The sequence below is a fragment of the Brienomyrus brachyistius genome, unplaced genomic scaffold (assembly GCF_023856365.1).
Source record: "Brienomyrus brachyistius isolate T26 unplaced genomic scaffold, BBRACH_0.4 scaffold36, whole genome shotgun sequence".
Classification (NCBI taxonomy): Eukaryota; Metazoa; Chordata; class Actinopteri; order Osteoglossiformes; family Mormyridae; genus Brienomyrus; species Brienomyrus brachyistius.
In genome coordinates, this window is record NW_026042311.1 from 1,366,867 (window position 1) to 1,390,239 (window position 23,373).

At 44.6% G+C, this 23,373-nt stretch overlaps 2 protein-coding genes across 3 annotated transcripts in view; one reads left to right on the forward strand and one right to left on the reverse strand.

Moving 5' to 3' along the window:
- The window catches only part of LOC125721930 (protein NLRC5-like), a gene marked incomplete at its 3' end in the record, with an annotated part of 510,329 nt that overhangs the window by 408,186 nt on the left and 78,770 nt on the right, over positions 1 to 23,373 (reverse strand). The window lies entirely within an intron of this gene.
- Positions 14,158 to 22,648, forward strand: LOC125721936 (NLR family CARD domain-containing protein 3-like). 2 transcript variants are annotated; one of them, XM_048998153.1, is made up of 10 exons: positions 14,158 to 14,292; positions 15,503 to 15,606; positions 16,133 to 16,246; positions 16,423 to 16,486; positions 16,668 to 16,896; positions 17,053 to 18,835; positions 20,700 to 20,873; positions 21,003 to 21,176; positions 21,291 to 21,337; positions 21,805 to 22,648. In XM_048998153.1, exons 2-10 carry the CDS (start codon positions 15,545 to 15,547, stop codon positions 22,335 to 22,337), a joined length of 3,180 nt encoding a protein of 1,059 aa, XP_048854110.1. In that variant the 5' UTR covers positions 14,158 to 14,292; positions 15,503 to 15,544; the 3' UTR covers positions 22,338 to 22,648. The 2 variants fall into 2 exon arrangements, with proteins under 2 accessions (XP_048854110.1, XP_048854111.1); XM_048998154.1 differs by lacking the exons at positions 14,158 to 14,292; positions 15,503 to 15,606; positions 16,423 to 16,486 and having other exon boundaries at positions 16,170 to 16,246.

Here is a 23,373-nt window from a genome sequence, read left to right on the forward strand (position 1 = left end):
CCCGCACAATTCAGTACAAATAGTTATAATTAATACTAAGGCATTTGTGCTTTTCTAAATGTTGATATACATATAAACAAGTTTGCACATTATTGCACTCCAATTGTCCCGATCGGTGCCGGTGAACGGGTGATCGCTCAGGCAGGCAACAGGCAGAAGCAAGCAAGGCAGGCGGAATCGGGGAAAACGGGGATTTATTTAGGAAACGGGGCGCAGACGTCAACTAACATGAATGACGGACAGGGAACCAACGTAGGACACGGACTGAAATACACAAGACTGGGCAAACATAATCAGACACAGCTGGGTACGATCAGGGAAGCACACGTGGATAATCAGGGGGCGTGGCACACACGAGGATCGTACGAGCCGGGTATGACACCAATTACATTAAATGGAAGATCAAAAATTTGCTCTTAAAAACGTGTTTATGCAATAGTATAAATTTTATTCCCCCCTTGACTTTTGTTGGGACAAAGTACAGCAGGTGTCTGTGTGTAGGAGATACAAAAACAACTGAAGATTTATTCATAAATAAAAACATCTTAAAAACATTACATTTACAGTTGCTGTAAAATGGGTCTTTTTTGCAGTGTAATAGTTGCTGATCCTTATCACAACCACCATAATTTTTGCAAAGTCCTGAACTATCTGTCAGCTTGGTACAATTTTTATGTAAACGCTTCTTCTTCATGGCTCTATGTGTGCAGAGTTGCACGTTCCCCCCATGTCGTTGTGGGGTTTCCTCTGAGTACTCCGGTTTCCCCCCATAGTCCAAAAACATGCTGAGGCTTGGAGTTACCAAACTGCCCACAGGTGTGTGTATGTGTGTGTGTGTGTGTGTGCGTGTGTGTGTGTGTGTGTGTGTGAATAGTGCATGAGGATGCCCTGTGATGGGCCAGCATCCCATACTGAGTTGTTCCCTGACTAGCACCCATAGCCTCTGGAATAGGCTCCAGACCCCCTACAATCCTGAATAGGACACTGAATGGATTCACTTTTGATACCACAGTCATAGTCCGATAGTCATTACAAATCACGATATCAGCATTGGTCGGGTATGTTAGACTTGGCTGATATTACCGGCTGATGTTAAAACATTATCGAAAAAGCATCCATTTTCTGTATTTGCTTGTCCCATTCAGGGTTGTGTTAATTCATCATTTCATCTGGGCTGCACATTGTTCTTACATTTTCCACAGAATAATGGGCACCAGCCCATCTCAGGTAGAGACAAATTTAAGTTCATGAGGTGGCCTCCTGGAGCCGACACCTTATCGTGGTGGAGGGGTTTGCGTGTTACAATGATCCCAGGAGCTATGTTGTCTGGGGCTTTATGCCCCTGGTAGGGTCACCCAAGGCAAACAGGTCCTGGGTGAGGAACCAGACGAAGTACGGCTCAAAAACCCCTTTATGATGAGAAAAATCTTGGATTCACGGTTTCCCTTGCCCGGACGCGGGTCACCGGGGCCCCCCCCTGGAGCCAGGCCTGGGGGTGGGGCTCGATGGCGAGCGCCTGGCGGCCAGGCCTACACCCATGGGGCTTGGTCGGGCACAGCCCGAACAAGGCACGTGGGTCCCCCCTCGAATGGGCTCACCACCCATGGGAGGGGCCATAGGGGTCGGGTGCGAGGTGATCTGGGCGGCGGCCAAAGGCGGGGACCTTGGCGGTCCGATCCTCGGCTGCAGAAGCTAGCTCTAGGGACATGGAATGTCACCTCTCTGATGGGGAAAGAGCCTGAGCTGGTGCGCGAGGTTGTGAAGTTCCGGCTAGATATAGTCGGACTCACCTCGACGCACGGCTTGGGCTCTGGAACCAGTCTCCTTGAGGGGGGTTGGACCCTTTTCCACTCTGGAGTTGCCCGCGGGGAGAGGCGCCGAGCGGGCGTGGGCATACTTATTGCCCCCAGGCTGGGCGCCTGTATATTGGGGTTTACCGCAGTGGACGAGAGGGTAGCCTCCCTCCGCCTTCGGGTGGGGGGACGGGTCCTGACTGTTGTTTGCGCTTATGCGCCAAACAGCAGTTCGGAATACCCACCCTTTTTGGAGTCCTTGGAAGGGGTGTTGGAGAGCGCTCCTCCTGGGGACTCCCTTGTTCTGCTGGGGGACTTCAATGCTCACGTGGGCAGCGACAGTGAGACCTGGAGGGGCGTGATTGGGAGGAACGGCCCCCCCGATCTGAACCCGAGCGGTGTTTTGTTATTGGACTTCTGTGCTCGTCACGGACTGTCCATAATGAACACCATGTTCAAGCATAAGGGTGTCCATATGTGCACTTGGCACCAGGACACCCTAGGCCGCAGTTCGATGATCGACTTTGTAGTCGTGTCGTCGGACTTGCGGCCACATGTTTTGGACACTCGGGTGAAGAGAGGGGCGGAGCTGTCAACCGATCACTACCTGGTGGTGGGGGAGGAAGCCGGCCAGGCCTGGCAGGCCCAAGCGTATAGTGAGGGTCTGCTGGGAATGTCTGGCGGAATCCCCTGTCAGGGAGAGTTTCAACTCCTACCTCCGGCAGAACTTCTCCCATATCCCGGGGGAGGCGGGGGACATTGAGTCCGAATGGGCCATGTTCCGTGCCTCCATTGTGGAGGCGGCTGACCGGAGCTGCGGCCGCAAGGTGGTCGGTGCCTGTCGCGGCGGTAATCCCCGAACCCGCTGGTGGACACTGGTGGTAAGGGATGCCGTCAAGCTGAAGAAGGAGTCTTATCGGGCCTTTCTGGCCTGTGGGACTCCAGACGCAGCTGACGGCTACCGGCAGGCCAAGCGGAATGCGGCTTTGGCGGTCGCTGAGGCAAAAACTCGGGTGTGGGAGGAGTTTGGTGAGGCCATGGAGAACGACTTCCGGACGGCTTCGAGGAGATTCTGGTCCACCATCCGGCGGCTCCGGGCGGGAAAGCGGTGCAGCATCAACACTATTTATGGTGGGGATGGTGCGCTGCTGACCTCAGCTCGGGACGTTTTGGGTCGGTGGAGGGAGTACTTCGAAGACCTCCTCAATCCCACCGACACGCCTTCCGATATGGAAGCAGAGTGTGGGGACTTGGGGGTGGACTCGCCTATCTCGGGGGTGGAGGTCGCTGAGGTGGTCAAAAAGCTCCTCGGTGGCCGGGCCCCGGGGGTGGACGAGATTCGCCCAGAGTTCCTCAAGGCTCTGGATGCTGCGGGGCTGTCCAGGTTGACACGCATCTGCAGCATCACGTGGACATCGGGGGCAGTACCTCTGGACTGGCAGACCGGGGTGGTGGTCCCCCTCTTTAAGAAGGGGGACCGGAGGGTGTGCTCCAACTACAGGGGGATCACACTCCTCAGCCTCCCTGGTAAGGTCTATTCGGGGGTCCTGGAAAGGAGGGTCCGCCGGATTGTCGAACCTCGGATTCAGGAGGAGCAGTGTGGTTTTCACCCTGGCCGTGGAACAGTGGACCAGCTCTATACTCTCAGCAGGGTTCTGGAGGGTTCATGGGAGTTTGCCCGACCAGTCTACATGTGTTTTGTGGACTTGGAAAAGGCATTCGACCGTGTCGGTCGTGGGGTCCTGTGGGAAGTGCTCCGGGAGTATGGGGTACCGGGCTCCCTTTTAAGGGCGGTTCGGTCCCTGTATGACCGGTGCCAGAGTTTGGTCCGCATGGGCGGCAATAAGTCGGACTCGTTTCCGGTGAGGGTTGGACTCCGTCAGGGCTGCCCTTTGTCACCGATTCTGTTCATAGTTTTTATAGACAGAATTTCTAGGCGCAGCCAGGGCGTTGAGGGCGTCCGGTTCGGTGACCTCAGGATTAGGTCTCTGCTTTTTGCGGATGATGTGGTTCTGTTGGCCTCATCGAGCCGTGACCTTCAGCTCTCACTGGAGCAGTTTGCAGCCGAGTGCGAAGCGGCTGGGATGAGAATCAGCACCTCCAAATCCGAGACCATGGTTCTCAGCCGGAAAAGGGTAGAGTGCTCTCTCCGGGTTGGGGATGGGGTCCTCCCCCAAGTGGAGGAGTTTAAGTATCTCGGGATCTTGTTCACGAGTGGGGGAACAATGGAGCGGGAGATCGACAGGCGGATCGGTGCGGCGTCAGCAGTCATGCGGGCGCTGCATCGGTCTGTCATGGTGAAGAGAGAGCTGAGCCAAAAGGCGAAGCTCTCGATTTACCAGTCGATCTACGTTCCTACCCTCACCTATGGTCATGAGCTTTGGGTAGTGACCGAAAGAACGAGATCGCGGGTGCAAGCGGCCGAAATGAGTTTCCTCCGCAGGGTGGCTGGACTCTCCCTTAGAGATAGGGTGAGGAGCTCAGTCATTCGGGAGGGACTCAGAGTAGAGCCGCTGCTCCTCCGCATCGAGAGGAGCCAGATGAGGTGGCTCGGGCATCTGATCAGGATGCCTCCGGGACGCCTCCCTGGGGAGGTATTCCGGGCATGTCCCACTGGGAGGAGGCCCCGGGGAAGACCCAGGACACGCTGGAGAGACTATGTCTCTCGGCTGGCCTGGGAACGCCTCGGGGTCCCCCCAGAGGAGCTAGACGAAGTGGCCGGGGAGAGGGAAGTCTGGGTGCCCCCGCGACCCGACTCCGGATTAAGCGGGAGATGATGGATGGATGGATGGATAAAAAAAAATATGTACAGTGAGGGAAATAATTATTTGACCCCCTGCTGAATTCTTAAGTTGACCCATTAATGGTAAACGGACTGCATTTATATAGCGCTTTTCTACTCCTACAAGTACTCAAAGTGCTTTACATTTAATGCCTCACATTCACCCATCCACACACTCATTCACACACCGGTGGCAGAGGCTGCCATGCAAGGTGCCAACCTGCTCACCGGGAGCAATTTGGGGTTCAGTGTCTTGCTCAAGGACACTTTGATGGGGTCAGGAGGAACCAGGGCACGAACCTGCAACCCTCCAGTTGCCGAACGAGAGCACTACCTCCTCCGCCATCATCTTCCCCAAAATATTGGGGAATAAAGAAATAAGAAGTCTGTAATTTCACTGGTATGTTTATTTAAACAGCAAAAGAAGGTTATTAACAAACTAAACAAGAAAAAAATCATGTATAAGTTACAAAGCAATTTGTCATTTATCTAGGGAAATAAGTATTTGATCCCTTGTAACACAGGCTTTAGTACTTGGCAGAGTAACTATTGTCGGCAAGCACAGCTGTCAGAGTCTCTTGTAGTTGGTCAGCAGGTTTCCACACAGCTCAGCAGGAATATTCATCCACTGCTCTTTGCAGATCTCTGAAATCTTTAAGGATTTTAGGTTGCCGCTCTCTGGTTTTCTATGGGATTAAGGTCCAGAGACTGGCTACTCCGTGACCTTAATGTGCTTCTTCTTGAACCGCTCCTTTGTTGCCTTTGCCGTATGTTTAGGGTTATTGTATTGCTGGAAGACCCTCCTGCATTTTCAAGGCCCTGGCTGAAGGAAGGATGTACTCATCCAAGATTTTATGGTACATGGCCCTGTCAATCTTTCCTTCGATGTGGTGCAGCCATCCTGTATCCATGGCAGAAAAACACCCCCGAAGCATAATGCTTCCACCTCCATGTTTGGCAGCAGGGATGCAGTTCCTGGGGTAATAGTCAGGATTATTTTCCCTCCAAACACGGTGAGTAGAGTTAAAGCCAAAAAGCTTGACTTTGGTCTCATTTGACCACATTTTTCTAAGCCTCACTGGAATTATCCAGGTGCCCACTGGCATACTTCATACGGGCCTGAACATGGGCCCTCATGAACAGGGGTACTTTGCGAGCACTGCAGGATTTCAAACTAACGGCATAATGTGCAACTGATGATTTTCATGGTGACTGTGGTCCCTGCTGCTTTGAGATAATTACCAAGCTCCTCCTGTGTAGCTCTGGGGTTAGCCCTCACCATTCTTAAGATCACTGATACTACTCAAGATGAGATCTTCCTTGGGGTCCTGACTGAGGGTGATTGACAGTTATATTGTCTTTCTTACATTTGCAAGTAATTACATCAACAGTTGTCACCTTCTCACGAAGCTGTTTGCTGGTGGTCGTGTAGCCCATTCCACCTTTGTGAAGGTAAACAATCTTGTCTCTGATACCATTAGGCAGCTCTCTGGTATTTCCCATCGTGATAAATTTGAAGATGTAGACAGGTTAGTGACCCATACTATATAACAAAGTAATTCCATTAAATATGCACTGTAAAAAAAATCCATCAAAAAACAAAAAATGTATTGGCAGAGAATTACCGGCACATTTTCCATTAACAGACTCTACCTTCAAGTCTCAAGGAAAATATTGTAAATTCACAGTTGTCCACAGTTTGCTGTTGTTGTTTCTGAAATAGTTTGTTTTCATTTTTAATTCTTCATTCGGCCAATGCAGATTTGTTTGTTTAATAAATGGTGTTGTTCACTAAACTACAAAAAGTAATTTGAGAATATAGTAATTCACTACATTCATTATTTTTCATGCCTCACGGGCCATTGGTTTCGACTGCACAACATAATTTAGCAGGACTGAAAGAAGGTGAGAGCTCCCCTAGTGGCGATGAGAGTGAATTTCCACAGAGCAGATATTACGTGCGGCTGCCTCATTGCTTTTAGTTCACAAGTAGGGATAGAACAACAAATCAATTTGCTCATTTAATATTCAAATTCTTTATTAGGCTTGATTTTTGGAAGCCCATATTTAGAAACCCAACATAACTGAGAATGGAATGCCACAGCAATCAGAATACAGTAATCCTGCTCTGTTAGGTCCTTGGACAATTGCTCTATCTTGGGTGTGATGTTAATCTTTTCCAGCCAGGTAGGGAAGTTTAACATACAGTACAGAGAAAATGGGAATCAGGATTAACACTCCAGCCATTAGAAATAAACTCACACTGGTCTTTTGGGATGAGTATAGATTTTGCATAGAGTGCAGTAATACTAGGGCAGGAAAGGAGACATAGGAAGAGTCTGTTAATGGAAAATGGGCCAGTAATTTTCTGCAAATACATTTTTGGTTTTTTGATGGATTTTTTTTTTTTAACGTGTGTACTTCTGATGTTCTGACTGAGAGCTGACCATGTGTCTTAGCTGACATTTGTCTGCAGTTGGGATCATAAATACTCATAAATTCTAGATTGAAATATGTCTTGGACTATTTTGTATACTAATATTTGTTGGACTCAGCTGCTTCTCTTGTAGGTTAGTATGTATTATTTGCATATCCTGGTAGGTTTTGGAATACTCTATGAAGCTCTCTAAACTTAACCAAACCAAGTTAACCAAAGTTTTAGGACTAAGCTGAAATAGGTTTTTCATGTTGAACAAGCATGGTTCACATTTGTAAAACAGACTTGATAAAATAAGTTCATCCAGCATTGGTTTGTTATTTTAGCTAATGTTTTTTAATCCAAATTTTTTGACACACAATGTTCAGTTTCAAACTGTCCTTCCTGCCTGCTGTGTGTCTCTCCGTGATGGAGCAGGATGTCACTGGTTCTCTTCTGCTGTTAGGAGAAGGTTGACGTTATGAAGCCGCTGTAAAGAAAACACCTTAAAAAGGCATCTTATGTCTTTGCTAAATAAAATATACCTCTAGATTATTCTTTGTCAGCAGCAAGAGCACGTTTAATGGGGACCATTACAGACTTTCTGCTACACTTGTGTCGATGATTTGAGGTCTTTATATTTCTGCCTGAAATATATATATTTCGGAAATATTTATATTTCTGAGACTAAACGGAAGAATGCAGTTCAGATCTACGGGGTAAACTGGGTTTATCTTCCATATTGAAGGTATGCAGTTATTGCTGATATATATTTTCTGAAGTGCTATGTGAATTGGCTTACCTTATATACAGCTGTACAATAAAAACTATGTTAAAGGAAAGATATTCAAAGCTATAATTCGCAAATGAAACTATGAAAAGTTTTGGTGCAAGTACACAACAAATGTGCCAGTGTTAAATTGACACTGCATGGTGTTTATATGGGTCCACACCACTCAGTGTTACCTTTAACACTTTACAATGTGCCTTGAGTGCAGTTTTTACAGTGTAAATCTTTATTAACTCTAATAGTGTTCAATTTGCACCATGGATGTTAAGTCAATGAGTTTCCACCTCCACATACAGTATCTGCCCCATTTAAATATGTGTAAAAGAAATAATGAGGATCAGCAGAGCCATCTCAGATTTACCCACCATCACGAGAAAGACTCTGACCAAGAAGGACCTTACAGCTTTTTCTTGTTTTGCATTGAAGCTTTGCTGATTGATCTTAGTGATTAGATAGCAGTGGTCTGGGTGGTTGTTTTTCCTGATATGCAGTTTTATAGTATGTTGATATTGAATCAGAGAAAAACTCTTGGAGGTGTACAGGCAACTCCTCCAAAGTGTTGTATGTTTTAATGGTGTGAGAGTGTATTTCATTGCTAGTCCTACTCTTGGATGATTAATATATGAGGAATGGCTTTAGGACAGCTGTGATGCCCTTTTCTGTGCTGCTCCTGGTACTGCTGTAGGATCACACATGTACATACAGTATCACAGTGTCCTTAGAGACAAGGCCTAGCCTGGTACGAGAGGCACACAATGGCCTAGGCACCAAAGGGAGGTTCGTGACCCCCCCCCCCCCACACACACACACACACACGCACACACACATACACAGATAACAAGAGAGCCAGCACTCCAACTTTCATTGCCCAAACATTTAGGGACCTACAGACAGCAGAGTAGACCCCAAGGACAGGGGTCCCTCGACTTGGCACTCAACCCCCTCCCCATACATCCTGCCTTACATACCACTCACCCAACACCCTAAAGAAAGTTTCTTTTAAATTTAGCTTTTGTATATCTGTATATTTACTCATGACTACTAGTCTCAATATACAGGTTATGTTTGTTTGTGTCCTTAGACAATCTTAGTGTTTTGTGTGCCATCCTTATAACCATGTTCACGGAGTATCACCTATTTTACCCCTCACACTTAAGCACTTGTATAAATTTGAATAAATAAATAGGTACAGCTACCACTGCATATATGTCCTTATGGTTATACCAGAAGAATCTTGGAAATCTTGGAAATTAAATAGCACACCAACCATTGGTGACCAGGTATCTCAGTGTGTTCTAACTTTCAGAGATTCTTCCTTCTTTGTTTAGCTACCCCCCCTTCTCTTCCACATTCCTTTGTGGCCCTTACATGATTCACATTTACATTTACAGTATTTAGCAGACGCCCTTAGCCAGGGCGACTTACATAAGTGCTTTTTTCGATCTCTTGATCTTTGTGGCCTGTTAGCAAGCTCTTTGTGTTCTACATGCTATATTAAAATAACTGAATTAAGGTACATTATCCATTCTGGAGAAGATCAATTGGGATTTTGGGTTGTGCAAGCAAAATCCTCATGGTGGAACTCTATGTCCCACTTGAACAACACCTGAGTGAGCTCAACCTTCACCTGAGGCCCTGAGGTGGCACACAGGTGCATAATGGGTGGCCCCTATCTGCCCCATTTTAATGTGCAGACAAGAACTCACATGAGGATCATAAGAGCCGCCCTGATTTACCAACCATCACGAGAAAGACTCTGACAAAAAGGCCCCCTCAGCCTTTTCTTATTGTGTTCTTATTTATGGCTCCGTGCTGATTGTTTTTGAAAACCCAAGACCTGTGTGTTAATTAGTTAAACAGCACCTTGCTTTTCATTGCATATGATTTTTAAGTTAGGAAAAAAAATCTATAATTATGTGTATTTTATGGTTGGGTGTGGAGTATTTGTTGATCTAAGCCGATTTTGGTCACCCATTCTGACCTTGGTTGATGGGTTTTATATGTGGAAACATGTTACAAGAGTTGTGACACCTTTGCTATGCAGCTCCTGGTACCACCCACTTCCCTGTAAACCAATGATACGAGTCATTGTACTCAGAACACCTGTCATACAGCAACTCAAACATAGAAAAAGGCCCAGATTCAAAGTGCAAAAATGTGGTAGAGACTAATATCCATGACATACCATCCTAGAACATGCTGTGTTGTGAAATTTAAGCCTAATGAAAATCTGAATATTAAATGAGCAAAATAATTTGATTTGTTCTTCTGTCCAAAAGTTGTGGCCTAAAAGCAATAAGGCCACCACCCATTATATCTGCTTTAGGGAAAATGCACTCCTGTAGCCACTAGGGGAGCTCTCACCTTCTCTGAACCCTGATAAATAAAAATTCATTCTGTAAAAAAGTAACAAACATTTGTGCTGCCCTTTGTGAGCTTTAAGTTGAGCCACGACATAAGAAAATATGTTTATTATTAAGGACGTTGTGGCCAAAATGTGCCTGGCATGTTGTTTGTTTACGACTTGAATTCCGCTCCAAGACGGCGCTGCTGACGCGTGGTCACAGTAAGCGGAACAGCAGGATGGCATCTTTCATATCTACGGGTGAATCGGAATTCCAAGAACCCAAAGACTGTACTTGCCCGCTTGGTGAAACCGGTCTTGCTGACTTGCCTTCAAAGAATGAACTTGGGCCAAAATGACTCATGGGAGTTTTCTCATTCGGTGAGGATGCTACTGATGCACCCTTGATATCCTTGTGTTCCTGGCTGCAGGAGTGACCTGAGAGTACGTGCTGTCTGTCAGCACCCAGACTACTATCAAGCCACAATATGTCATTCTATGACGCCATTTTGACTTCTTGGTCATTCTTGTTTTTGTATCTGTCATGCTATTATTCTGAGACTGCAAGATGAAATAACATGTTGTCACTGTTCTGAAGGGTAGATTTAGGCATGTATTTACCGCCAGTTCATGTAAGTGTGCATATAAATACAATGTCACTGCATGTGCCATTATTCTGAGGCATCAAACTACAGCCTATGTATAATATTTTTAAATAATTGTTTTCTTCAATGATATCAGCATTTAAATGTTTGTATGGAGACTATGAACATTCAAAATATAATAAAATTATTCTGAATAAATTGTGCATGTTACCTGGTTATTAACAAAATGTATTCATTTCATCCACGATAAGATATGCCATGTAATATCTTCATTTTTGAATCACAAAATAAATCTAGTCTGCCTAAGTAAATCTATCACACAGCCAATTTGGTCTTTATTTGTATTACACTATAGTGGTATTAAACCTCGTAATGTTGTGGTTCTTCTTCGCGCCCAATCAGGAGTCAGGAGCCGCTTGTGTAGATCTTCAGATTTAGTCTTTATTGCAACAGCGAGATTACAGCCAAGGCTGGACACTCTGCAGGAGTCTGTCCAATACTGTTTAACACAAATTTCTGTACATTTTCTTACTGCATAACAATGTCTCGTCACTTCATCACCATTCCCTCAGCCATTCACCATCGTCATTTTCTCCCTTGATCCACACCCTTAGATGATAAGTTTGTCCATCATCTCTTTTACTGGTTGGTGCCTCGGCTGAACATGATGGAGGCGTAACCATCTCTGCTTGGTTTTTTTAAATACCCAGCCGTGAACTTTGGGTGAACTCAGGCGAATCCTTTCCCTCTGTAGCAAATCTTGGCAGCTTCTGCTTGTTGCACATTGTCTGGCTAGAGGGTTAATAATATATTTGTCCTTCAACATAGTGATAATCTGCAGCACTAATAAAGTACATATTCATACATCAAACGCTAACAAAATAGCTAACAGATACAGAAACCTCTAAGCCGACACAAGGTACTAATTCATACTTTTCGTCAGATTGTGCACAGCAGTGATTGCTCTGCACTCTCTAAAGATAACAAGGTCACTCTCTACACAGCTTACATCAGTGTGATTACATTCTCTATGCGTTATGAAGTGCTAAATAATATTCCATAGTAATATCATGTCTTTACTTTAATCACATTGTGAAGCTCTCAGCAATAATAATATAATGATAAGATACAATAGTTATACAACTGCCTAACTTAAAATTAAATATTTTGCCAATTAATAACAAAAATGTACTTTTGGAAAAACACTGGTTTAAAATGAGAAGAGAGCAGGCAGTGATTCAGGCGACAGCACGTGCTGCATCCATTTATTTCAGGCAGTGATACAGTCGACAGCACGTGCTGAATCCGATTATTTCAGGCAGTGATACAGGTGACAGCACGTGCTGCATCCGTTTATTTCAGGCAATGATACGGGCGACAGCACGTGCTGCATCCATTTATTTCAGGCAGTGATACAGGCGACAGCACGTGCTGCATCCGTTTATTTCAGGCAGTGATACAGGCGACAGCACATGCTGCATCCGTTTATTTCAGGCAATGATTCAGGCGACAGCACGTGCTGCATCCGTTTATTTCAGGCAGTGATACAGTCGACAGCACGTGCTGAATCCGATTATTTCAGGCAGTGATACAGGCGACAGCACGTGCTGCATCCGTTTATTTCAGGCAGTGATACAGGCGACAGCACGTGCTGCATCCGTTTATTTCAGGCAGTGATACAGGCGACAGCACGTGCTGCTCCCGTTTATTTCAGGCAGTGATACAGGCGACAGCACGTGCTGCATCCGTTTATTTCAGGCAGTGATACAGGCGACAGCACTTGCTGCATCCGTTTATTTCAGGCAGTGATACAGGCGACAGCACGTACTGCATCCGTTTATTTCAGGCAGTGATACAGGCGACAGCACGTACTGCATCCGTTTATTTCAGGCAGTGATACAGGCGACAGCACGTGCTGCATCCGTTTATTTCAGGCAGTGATACAGGCGACAACACGTGCTGCATCCGTTTATTTCAGGCAGTGATACAGGCGACAGCACGTGCTGCATACGTTTATTTCAGGCAGTGATACAGGCGACAGCACGTGCTGCATCTGTTTATTTCATGCAGTGATACAGGCGACAGCACGTGCTGCGTCCGTTTATTTCAGGCAGTGATACAGGCGACAGCACGTGCTGAATCCGTTTATTTCAGGCAGTGATACAGGCGACAGCACGTGCTGAATCCGTTCATTTCAGGCAGTGATACAGGCGACAGCACGTGCTGCATCCGTTCATTTCAGGCAGTGATACAGGCGACAGCACGTGCTGCATCCGTTCATTTCAGGCAGTGATACAGGCGACAGCATGTGCTGCATCCGTTCATTTCAGGCAGTGATACAGGCGACAGCACATGCTGAATCCGTTTATTTCAGGCAGTGATACAGGCGACAGCACGTGCTGCATCCGTTCATTTCACGCAGTGATACAGGCGACAGCACGTGCTGCATCCGTTCATTTCAGGCAGTGATACAGGCGACAGCACGTGCTGCATCCGTTCATTTCAGGCAGTGATACAGGCGACAGCACATGTTGCATCCGTTTATTTCAGGCAGTGATACAGGCGACAGCACTTGCTGCATCCGTTTATTCTCGGCTACAATATAAAAATGTATCTGGAATATTGAAAAACATTCTAAAATAAAAACACAGGAATTAAAAACAACACACACCCCATTAAAACAGGATCTTCATGTGTTTATTATAAAGAAAAGGGTCAATATGAAATCTTTGTAAGTGATTTCCGTAACTCTGCGGTTACTCTGTGGTGGCTTGATGATTAGGGCCACACACTCGTAACTGAAAGATTCCAGGATCGAAACCCCAACCAGCAAGGCCCCACTGACGTACCCTGAGCAACATACCACCCCCAAGCACTGCTCCCGGGTACTGAATTAGCTGCCCCCTGTGTAACATGTGGGTTAAACGCAGAGAACACATTTTGTTGTTGTCCACTTTGTACGGTGGTGTGTCAATGATGACCATTAAACACTAAATACTAATTCCTTCCCCGCCCTGAGCACACGTTGCCGCAGCTCTCATTTAAAAACCTCATCAGCACCCAGCCACATACACATCCACACTAACTTCCAACTTCATAAAGGACGCTTACTTCCCAGGACTGAGGCAACACCAGCCTCCCCGTCCTCCTCCAGAGAAGGGAGAGGATCCGCCCCACTGCCAGTCTTACCGACACCACGGAGCCCCATCTGTCCTACACATTTACCCCCTCTCTCCTCACTGTCTTCACCGGTGACGGGCCACTGCATCCCCCACCTCGAATCGGCTGCCAGTGAAAAAGGTCTCTGTGTTAAACACCCACACTTCCTATTCCACATTCCCCTCCCCCCGTCTGTCTCAGTATCCTTTAAAAGACATTCCTGAAGACATTCAGCTCCATCGTCATTTACCGGAGGGCAGGTACTCTCCACACCCCCACTGCAGTACAAAGCTGATAATTACCTGTTTGTAAATGAAAGTGAAAGATTTAAAGCCAGAGCTGGCAGTTCAGCAAGAAACACGAATAAGATTCTGGAATAATGTAAAGATATTTGCATTGCAAGGTAAGATTATAGTCAACAGATACAACTAATAATAAAATAAGAATGTCTGACCTGTGATGACGGCAAAAAAGTTTGATTCTGTTGGCCATCAGGGGCCAGTTATATATAAGGGGGGTGGCCACACCGCACCGTGTCTATTTTATACTTTATCTTCGAAAATAAAATAATCCATATTCCGTTTTTTAAAATTATTTTCATGTGGGGTGGCTGCCCCTTTAATCCGGCATTCTTTTACACACATACTGGGATTTAATACTGCTCAGCATAATTAGACGTTTATTGTAGTTCAATACATTATAACTAAGTGCATGGAGTAAATGTCATATTTTGTCGAATGTTCAGTGAATTAACACGTTCAGATAGACTTATATTTAATAACTGAAGCACAATTATGAGTTCCCCTTAAATACAGTGTTGCTTAAACATGAAGTGTGGGACACTACGAGAATTAACAAGTATCTGATGATGCTGATATCCATTCTGTGCATGAAATGTAAGTGGAGTTTGTGTTTCTGCGTGACAGAATACAGCAAGACATTACTGGATTTCGTCATTAAATAATGTCTTTGTGGCACAGAACGTATTTTGTGCACGAAAATGAGCGCTTGATACTTGGCGCCTCATACAAGAGCAGCTAGAATTTCACTTTATTCTACCCATTATATGGTCTCTGTATATATCCGAAGTCCTAAGAGACACATACGAATTTATAGTGAATGCTTAAGAAAGTTTCTTTAATCTCTTTAATGATAATAATAAAAGTTTCCGATAACTGCTATCGTACCAAAGGACCTGGGTTCCAGCCTCTAGCCTACAAGTCTCCAGCTCCGGTCCTGGAGAGCTGCTATTCAGTAGGTTCTCTGTCCTGCCTGGCTTCTGATGAGCCACACATTCCCAGGTAAACACCAGGAACAGGTATTTCAGGTATAACAGGTTTGATGGCGTTAACCTGAGAACCGGTGTGGCCCATCCGAAGCCAAGTAGTACAGAAAACCTTTTGGATAGTAGCTCTGCAGTCCTGGAGAATGGCACCGTACTCAGGCTACATTGGTGGTACTTTGCTGGTGGTGATTTGAACCAATAGCCTTCCAATCACAAACACACATCCCTAACCATTAGGCCACCACTGGCATTGATCAACAGGAAAAGCCTCATTATAATACTGTCATTTAACAGAATTTTTCTGTATGTGTTTCTTTCATGTTCACAGAGGCCTCAGCAGGAATCATCTGCTCTGTAACTGCAGCAAAAAATGGAGGGAGCTGCTTCGGAACTGACCCCCCCTATGGAGTGTAAAACAAAGGGGACTGAGAGGTAACAGTGTTACAGCCCACTAGCATGCATGTCTCTCTGGGTCTATAGTCAGGCCATAACATAAAAGTAAACTGGGCTCCTAGCTAGGGCTGGTCAGTGGGCAGCACTTTAATATGTGTAGCTTAATAAAAAGACCTCGCCATCTTCTGTCTTCACCGTCTTCTTCCACAATCAGCCAGTTCTTTTATACTAGAGGCGAGTAACAGACCATCCCTCCTATACAAAATGGCCACATAACAAAACTAAACAAACAAACAAAAACATATATAAACAGGTAAAAAGGAACATCAGTCAAGTCTAGTTGTGGAGGTTTTTAACGGTCATACTAAAAGTTTCATATATCTAAATTTTAGGTGAGACAATTTCCTTAAAAGCTGACTGTAAATAAGTCTGTTTACATGAAGAGCTTCATACCATATCAAAGTACATGAAGGCAGAGCAGAAGGCTAAACAGTAGTGTGATGTCGTCCCCATTGTATGAATTATATTTATACCATGAGGGTTTGTTTCCTCTCGCTGCCCACAGTGTCCTGGTGAAGAGAGCAGACTCCCCTGTACCCAGCTGTGTTTCCATGAAGAGTGACGCGTCAATGGTAAAGGCACTCAACTTCAGAGAGGGACCTTTTCCTAGAGATCAAAGGTAAATGTACATTTAAAGAGACACTGCTTAAAACACTCAGTCTAAAGGCATACAGGCACATTCAAACTATGGGGCAAATAACTTACATCTTTTCCAATTCTTTGTCGGCAGCAAGAGCATTTTAATAGAGACTATTTAGATGATTTGAGGTCTTCATATTTCTGCCTAATTCACAGAGACCAAATGGAAGATTGCAGTTCAGATCTACATGATAAATCGGGTTTATCATCCATATTGAAGGTTTGCATTTATTCCTGAGATGTTTTCTGAAGTGTTGTGTGAGTTGGCTTACATTTTATACAACTGTGCAATAAGAAACTAATCATATTAAAGGAAAGATATTCAAACCTATAATTCATAAATAGAACTATGGAAAGGTTTGCTGCAAGTAGCAATAATTAACTGTGATGATGTATTTTAGTCACTAGAGGAAAATGCTGTAAGGTTCCTGAAAGATGAGCTGAAGAAGATCACGAGGTACCTAGATCAGAATTACCCAGAATGCTCTGAGCCTCAGCTGGAGGAGGACAATGACCTGGACTGTGATGGTCAGATGCAGAAGACCTGTGGTAGAGAGGGAGCTCTGAAGATCACACTCTGCATCTTGAAGACCATGGAGCAAAATGATCTCGCTGACATGCTGGAGAAGAGTAAGAGCTGTATCTCATTCTGTGTGCCACAGAAAAAAATATTATATGACAAAAAGTGTTTTAAATTTCGGTTTATCATTTAATTTGATTTAGATTTGCTTGTGTGAGTGGGAAAAAAAAAAAGGTTTTTTGCATTTACCTCTCATTTCAATTCAGGGCATCTTCTGTCACAATGTCAGCGCAGAATCAAACGTACCCGACTGAAAACATTTGAGTGTGTATTTGAAGGGAAAGCTAAGGAAGGACAGCCAACACTTCTCAGTGAGATTTACACAGAACTCTACATAACTGAAGGTGGGACTGGAGCAGTCAATGATGAACATGAAGTGAGACAGATTGAAACAACATCCAAGAAAAGGCGAACAGAAGATACTACAGTCAAGTGCAATGATATATTTAAACCCTTATGTTGGCGTGTGACACCTATCAGAACTGTACTCACTAAAGGGGTGGCAGGTATCGGGAAAACAGTCTCTGTGCAGAAATTTATTCTCGACTGGGCAGAAGGAAAAGCAAACCAGGATGTTCACTTCATATTTGCTCTTCCTTTCCGGGACCTGAATTTGATTAAGGGTGAATACAGTCTGATTGAACTGCTTCACCACTTTGTCCCAGATCTGAAATCAGTTGAATCTGCTGAGCTGTTTAGGTACAAAATCTTATTAATCTTTGATGGCCTGGATGAGTGTCGCCTTCCTCTGGATTTTCAGAAGATTGACAGCTGGTTTGATGTAACAAAGAAAACGTCACTGGATGTGCTGTTGACTAACCTCATTAAGGGGAATCTGCTCCCATCCGCTCTCCTCTGGATAACCTCCCGGCCAGCAGCAGCCAATCAGATACCTCCTGAGTGTGTCCACCGGGTGACAGAGATACGAGGGTTCAGTGATGCACAGAAGGAGGAGTATTTCCAGAAGAGATTTAGTGATCAGAGCCTGGCCAGCAGGATTATCACACATGTGAAATCATCAAGGAGCCTCTTCATCATGTGCCACATACCTGTGTTCTGCTGGATTTCAGCCACTGTCCTTGAGAGGCTTTTTAGTGAGACTGACAGTGGAGAAATTCCAAGGAATCTGACTGAAATGTACACACACTTCCTGATCTTTCAGACAAGTTTAAAAAATGACAAGTATAGGCTACCGACCTCCGCAAACCTGAGTTGGACAAGTTGGTTTAGGAAATTGGTGGTGAGATGGATGAAAAACCATGAAAGTGAGTTTAATAAATCTGGAAAGGAATTCCTTTTAAAACTTGGTAAACTGGCTTTTGATAGCCTTGAGAAAAGCAATCTAATTTTTTATGAGCAAGATCTGACAGAGAATGGCATTGATGTCGCTGAAACTTCAGTTTACTCTGGAGTGTGCACAGAAGTCTTTAAAGAGGAGTATGGGTTGTACCAGGAGAAGGTGTACTGCTTTGTGCATCTGAGCATCCAGGAGTATCTCGCTGCTTTATATGTGTTTCTGTCAAACTCATCAGCTGACCTGCTGGAGACTGCAGTGGATCAGGCATTAAAGAGCAAGAATGGACACTTGGACCTCTACCTCCGCTTCCTCCTGGGCCTCTCAACAGACTCCAGTAAGACTCTGTTACAAAGGCTACTGGGGCCGACAAGAATCAGCTCACATACCAGTAAGGAAACAGCCCAATATATCAAGGAGAAAATACAGGAGAATTTATCTCCAGAAAGGACCATCAACCTGTTCCACTGTCTGACTGAATTGGGTGACAATTCTCTAGTAGTGGAAGTACAAGAATACCTGAATTCAGGAAGTCTTTCAGCAGAAGATCTCTCACCTGCTCAGTATTCAGCTTTGGCCTTTGTCTTACTGATGTCAGCTGAGAAGCTGGATGTGTTTGATCTGAAGAAATTCATCAGATCAGATAAGGAGCATTGGAGGCTGCTGCCTGTGGTCAAGACATCTAGGACAGCACTGTAAGTGAGGATGTGGAAATGTATCTTGCTTGACACTTATGCATTAACATTTTAAACAGTTTAAAATAAGTAAAATATACAGTATATTCCTCCTCATGGGTTAAAAACTAGGCTTGATAATCTGGAACCCAGATTTTAGAATGATTGAGGGTAGTAATTTAGTTAAAAAAACAAAAAGTTTCAATTTGCATTACCTTCCATTATGCATCCTAACCTGTTATAGAAACAAAGAGGACTGTTTATCTGTAGGGTTTTTTAATGAAATGATCCTTTATTTGCACAAGAACAGGTGCATTGGAATGCTTCTCTTCTCATTCTCCATGAGAGACACAGTTACAGGTGAGAGCAAGCTTAGGGGTCACAGCACAGGGTCACCTGACATCCAGCAGCCTTGGAACTGGGAGTTATGGGCCTTGCTCAAGGGCCCACAGACATGTGACTGTTCTGCTGAGCCTCAAAACACCGATCATCTGACCACAGGCACAGAGGCTTAGCCTATTGAGCCACACACCAGCCCCACAAACATGGTGTGTGAGTGTTACTGTCAGCAGGTGTGTCCAGGTGATGGAGCTCAGAGCTGGGAGCTTGCAGAAGGCTGCTGTCTCTGGCTGCTCACTGGCGCCCTCTGCTGGCCTCAGGTGCCCCTGGCTTTGGATGTGACAACAGATCTAGTCTGGCAGTAATAGATTAACACTGTTTTAAGTAAATAATGAAACTATATAAATATAACATTAATTTCCACCTCTTGGATTAATAACCAGGCTGGATTTATTTGGATCCCAGATCTTATATAGACTGAAGGTATCGATGTCATTAAAAAAATGCAGATTTTCCATGACCATCCTTTGTGGAATGAACCAGCAAAAGCCAGAATGTTCTAGTTTGCCTTAATACTGGGAAAACTACTCAGAAATTGAAATTATCCTTAGGCCCTTAATGCCAGTCACTGCAGGAGCGCTGGATGCTGGCTGACCCTGTGCCGTAACCTCTCACTTCCTCTCACCTGCCTTTGTCTTTTATGAAGAACGAGATGGGATAGGCAAAAAGACAATTCCATGAGAATGAATGAAGTATTACTATTTATAAATATTTCTTTTAAACAAATATGAAATCTGAAAGGATTGGTGTTTCTGCGGCTAGTGTTTAAACTTGGGGTATCCTGAAATCAAAGAATGGGGCCTGTGTCACACAGCTGGATTTCTTACTTAGCTGAATATCACTGATTCCATGAAGTGGCAGACCATGTAAAGTAAGAGAGCAGGGTTGCTGAATGCCGAGGCACATAGTGCATGAAAGTCACCAATACTCTGCTGAATCAATAACTGCAGAGCTACAGACTTCCTCTGGAGCAAAGACTGTGCACCGTGAGCTTCATGCAATGGGCTTCCATGGTCGAGTAGCTGCATGCAAGCCTCACATCACTAAGCATAATGCCAAGCACTGGATGGACAGCTGTAAAGCACGCTGCCACTAGACTCTGAAGCAGTGCGAATGTGTTCTGTGGAGTGATGGCAGTCTGATGCATGAGTCTGGGTTTGGCAGATGCCAGAAGGATGTTTCCTGTCTGACTGCACTGTGCCAGAGATTATGAGCCAGGCCTTCACATCCAGCGTCAGTGCCAGACCTCATAAATGCTCTTCTGAATGAACGGGCAAAGTCCCACAGATACTCCAGAATCTTGTGAGAAAGACTTTCCTGAAAAGTGGCAGCTGCACAGGGGGAACCAACTCCATATTGATGCCTCTGGATTTAGGATGGGATGTCATAAAAGCTCCTGTAGGTGTAATGACCAGGTGTCCCAATACTTTTGTCCATGTAATATATTCTGGTCTGTGTGTGAATAATAACTCGGCTCCTGTTTCAGGCTGAACAGCTGTAATCTCACAGAGAAATGCTGTGAGTCACTGGCTTCAGCTCTCAGATTAAACTCCTCACCCCTGAGAGAGCTGGACCTGAGTGACAATGACCTGCAGGATTCAGGAGTGAAGCTGCTCTCTGCTGGACTGGGGGATTTGCACTGTAAACTGGAGACTCTGAGGTCAGTATTATTGGGTATTCCACACTGTAAACTGTAATTACTGGAAGAAGTTGCATTTATATTAAAACGTATACTTGTAATGGTGAGGTGATCTTATTTATCAGAGTGTTTTTGTCTGTCTCTCTGCAGGCTGTCAGGCTGTAGAGTCACAGAAGAAGGCTGTTCTTCCCTGGCTTCAGCTCTGAGGTCAAACCCCTCACACCTGAGAGAGCTGGACCTGAGCTACAATCACCCAGGAGACTCAGGAGTGAAGCTGCTCTCTGCTGTACTGGAGGATCCCAGCTGTAAACTGGAGAAGCTGAAGTGAGTACAGAGTGTTTGTCTGACACCTTACAGATACTTATGCATGTATGTGAATTAGAGGCACCAATAAATACATGGATACAGCAGTACTATGTCATTCTGCTTCTCCTGTAGTGTGGATCACGGTGGAGAGTGCAGGACCAGACCAGGCCTACAGAAATGTAAGTGTGTTTGCATGTTTTTATTAATAATACCATGAATACTATGTTATGGTTGTATTCACACAGTTGTTGTGATGAGTGTGGCTTTTTGCACTGTGTGTAGATGGATTTCCATGTTTGTGTTTAGGTGAGTTTATGTGTGTCATTTAGAACAACATTCAAAAGATAAAAACAAAACAAACATCACCAAAAACACTTAAAAAAAACAAAAAAACAAACTACCACTCAATGTTTTCACAAGTTTCACAAAGTAGCGTATGCATTTTTGACACAAGACGCTGTACGGCAGTCTGTTGGTAAGTATGAGCTGTCCATCAGTCGGGGGTTCTTAACTCTGGGGCTGTCTGGACCTGAATTCCCGTTTCCTCAGGGGAAGCTGTGCTGTTTTGTGTTGTACAGAAAAATAAAGTACAGACTAAAACACTGCTCTGCCTGATGGTATTAGTGGCTCTTCCTCCTGCCTACAGACTCCTGCCAGCTGATACTGAACCTCAAGACAGCACACAGACGCCTGTCTCTGTCAGAGGGGAACAGGAAGGCGACATGGGGGACAAAGGAGCCATATCCTGATCATCCAGAGAGATTTGACCGCTGTTACCAAGTTCTGTGCAGAGAGAGTCTGACTGGTCGGTGCTATTGGGAGGCTGAGTGGGGTGGAGCTGGAGCCTGGATAGGAGTGACTTATAAAGGAATAAGGAGGAAAGGACAGAGTACTGACTGTGCACTTGGAGCCAATGACAAGTCATGGATTCTGATCTGTGATCCTCACAGTTACTCTGTCCTGCACAATAATAAACAGACTGTCATAACCATAGAGCCTTCAGGCTCCCACAGAGTAGGAGTGTATCTGGACTGGGGGGCTGGTGCTCTGTCCTTCTACAGAGTTTCCCCTGAAGGACTGACCCTCCTGCACAGATTCACCTCCTCATTCACTGAACCCCTCTGTCCAGGGTTTGGGCTTTATATAAACTGCTCAGTATCACTGTGCATGCTGGGATAGCTTACTGTGTGCTGGAGAAATCATTTTTACTGTATCACGCATGTTGCTGGTTCTTCATGGTAACTCTGCTTTTTAACTTGTATAATCCTTTTTTACTCTGAAATATATGTTAGACAAATAATAATAATAATAACGGGGTTCAGCAAGGTGAACAAACATGCAAAATGACAGGTTTTCTCTCTGACTAAAATGAACCAGTAAAGTGTAACCCTGATGCGTGGGGGGGCTTTTCCTTTCCCCAGTATGTGCCCATTTTATATATTTATGTCTATATATTGTAAATCCTACCAGGATAAAGGCTTTTTATTGTATCTGATTGATGTCCCGGTTTAGCAGTGCCAAAAGCATAACTGAGTGACATAATTAAACTGCATTCTCTGGTAAATTAAAATAATATATTCACTTTACTACTTACAATTGAATATAATTAATGTAAACATATATAATAATCATTTAACAGGACACATAGCTGTGAAACCAAAAAATGAATATGCAGAGATGTAAACAAACCAAAGCACTTTGGTAGCACACATTAGATTCTATAAGCAAATTACAAGAAGCAGAAATAAAAATTTCCAAACTAAGTCACCTGAAATGTACTTGAAAAGGACAGGCTAATTAGCCCATGGCAACCGTCTATCTTTAACTTTAACTTAACTTTACTTCATTTATAACCCAGGCCACTTGTAGCGCTGTTGTAGAGCTTCTGATATTGAAGAGAAAATAATCTGTCATTAAAGATTTAACAAAGCTAAAAATTTACAGTTAATTTATCAACAGTACACAGCTGAACTGTTTGATCTACAGTTACAAAAATCACTGTAAATACAAATTAAAACTAGTAACTGCAGGCAGTGACTGAAGGGTCCAAAGCGTAAGACGTTCGGACAGGTAGGACAATAGAGGAAGAACGGCAGAGAGCAGGAGGACTGACTGACACGAGCAGCGAGGATAGTAAAGAGTCAGACAGAACTGCATAGTCTCGTAACAGGATGGAGATTGTTAATTGTAGGTCTGACAGGTCAGTAGATGTAGG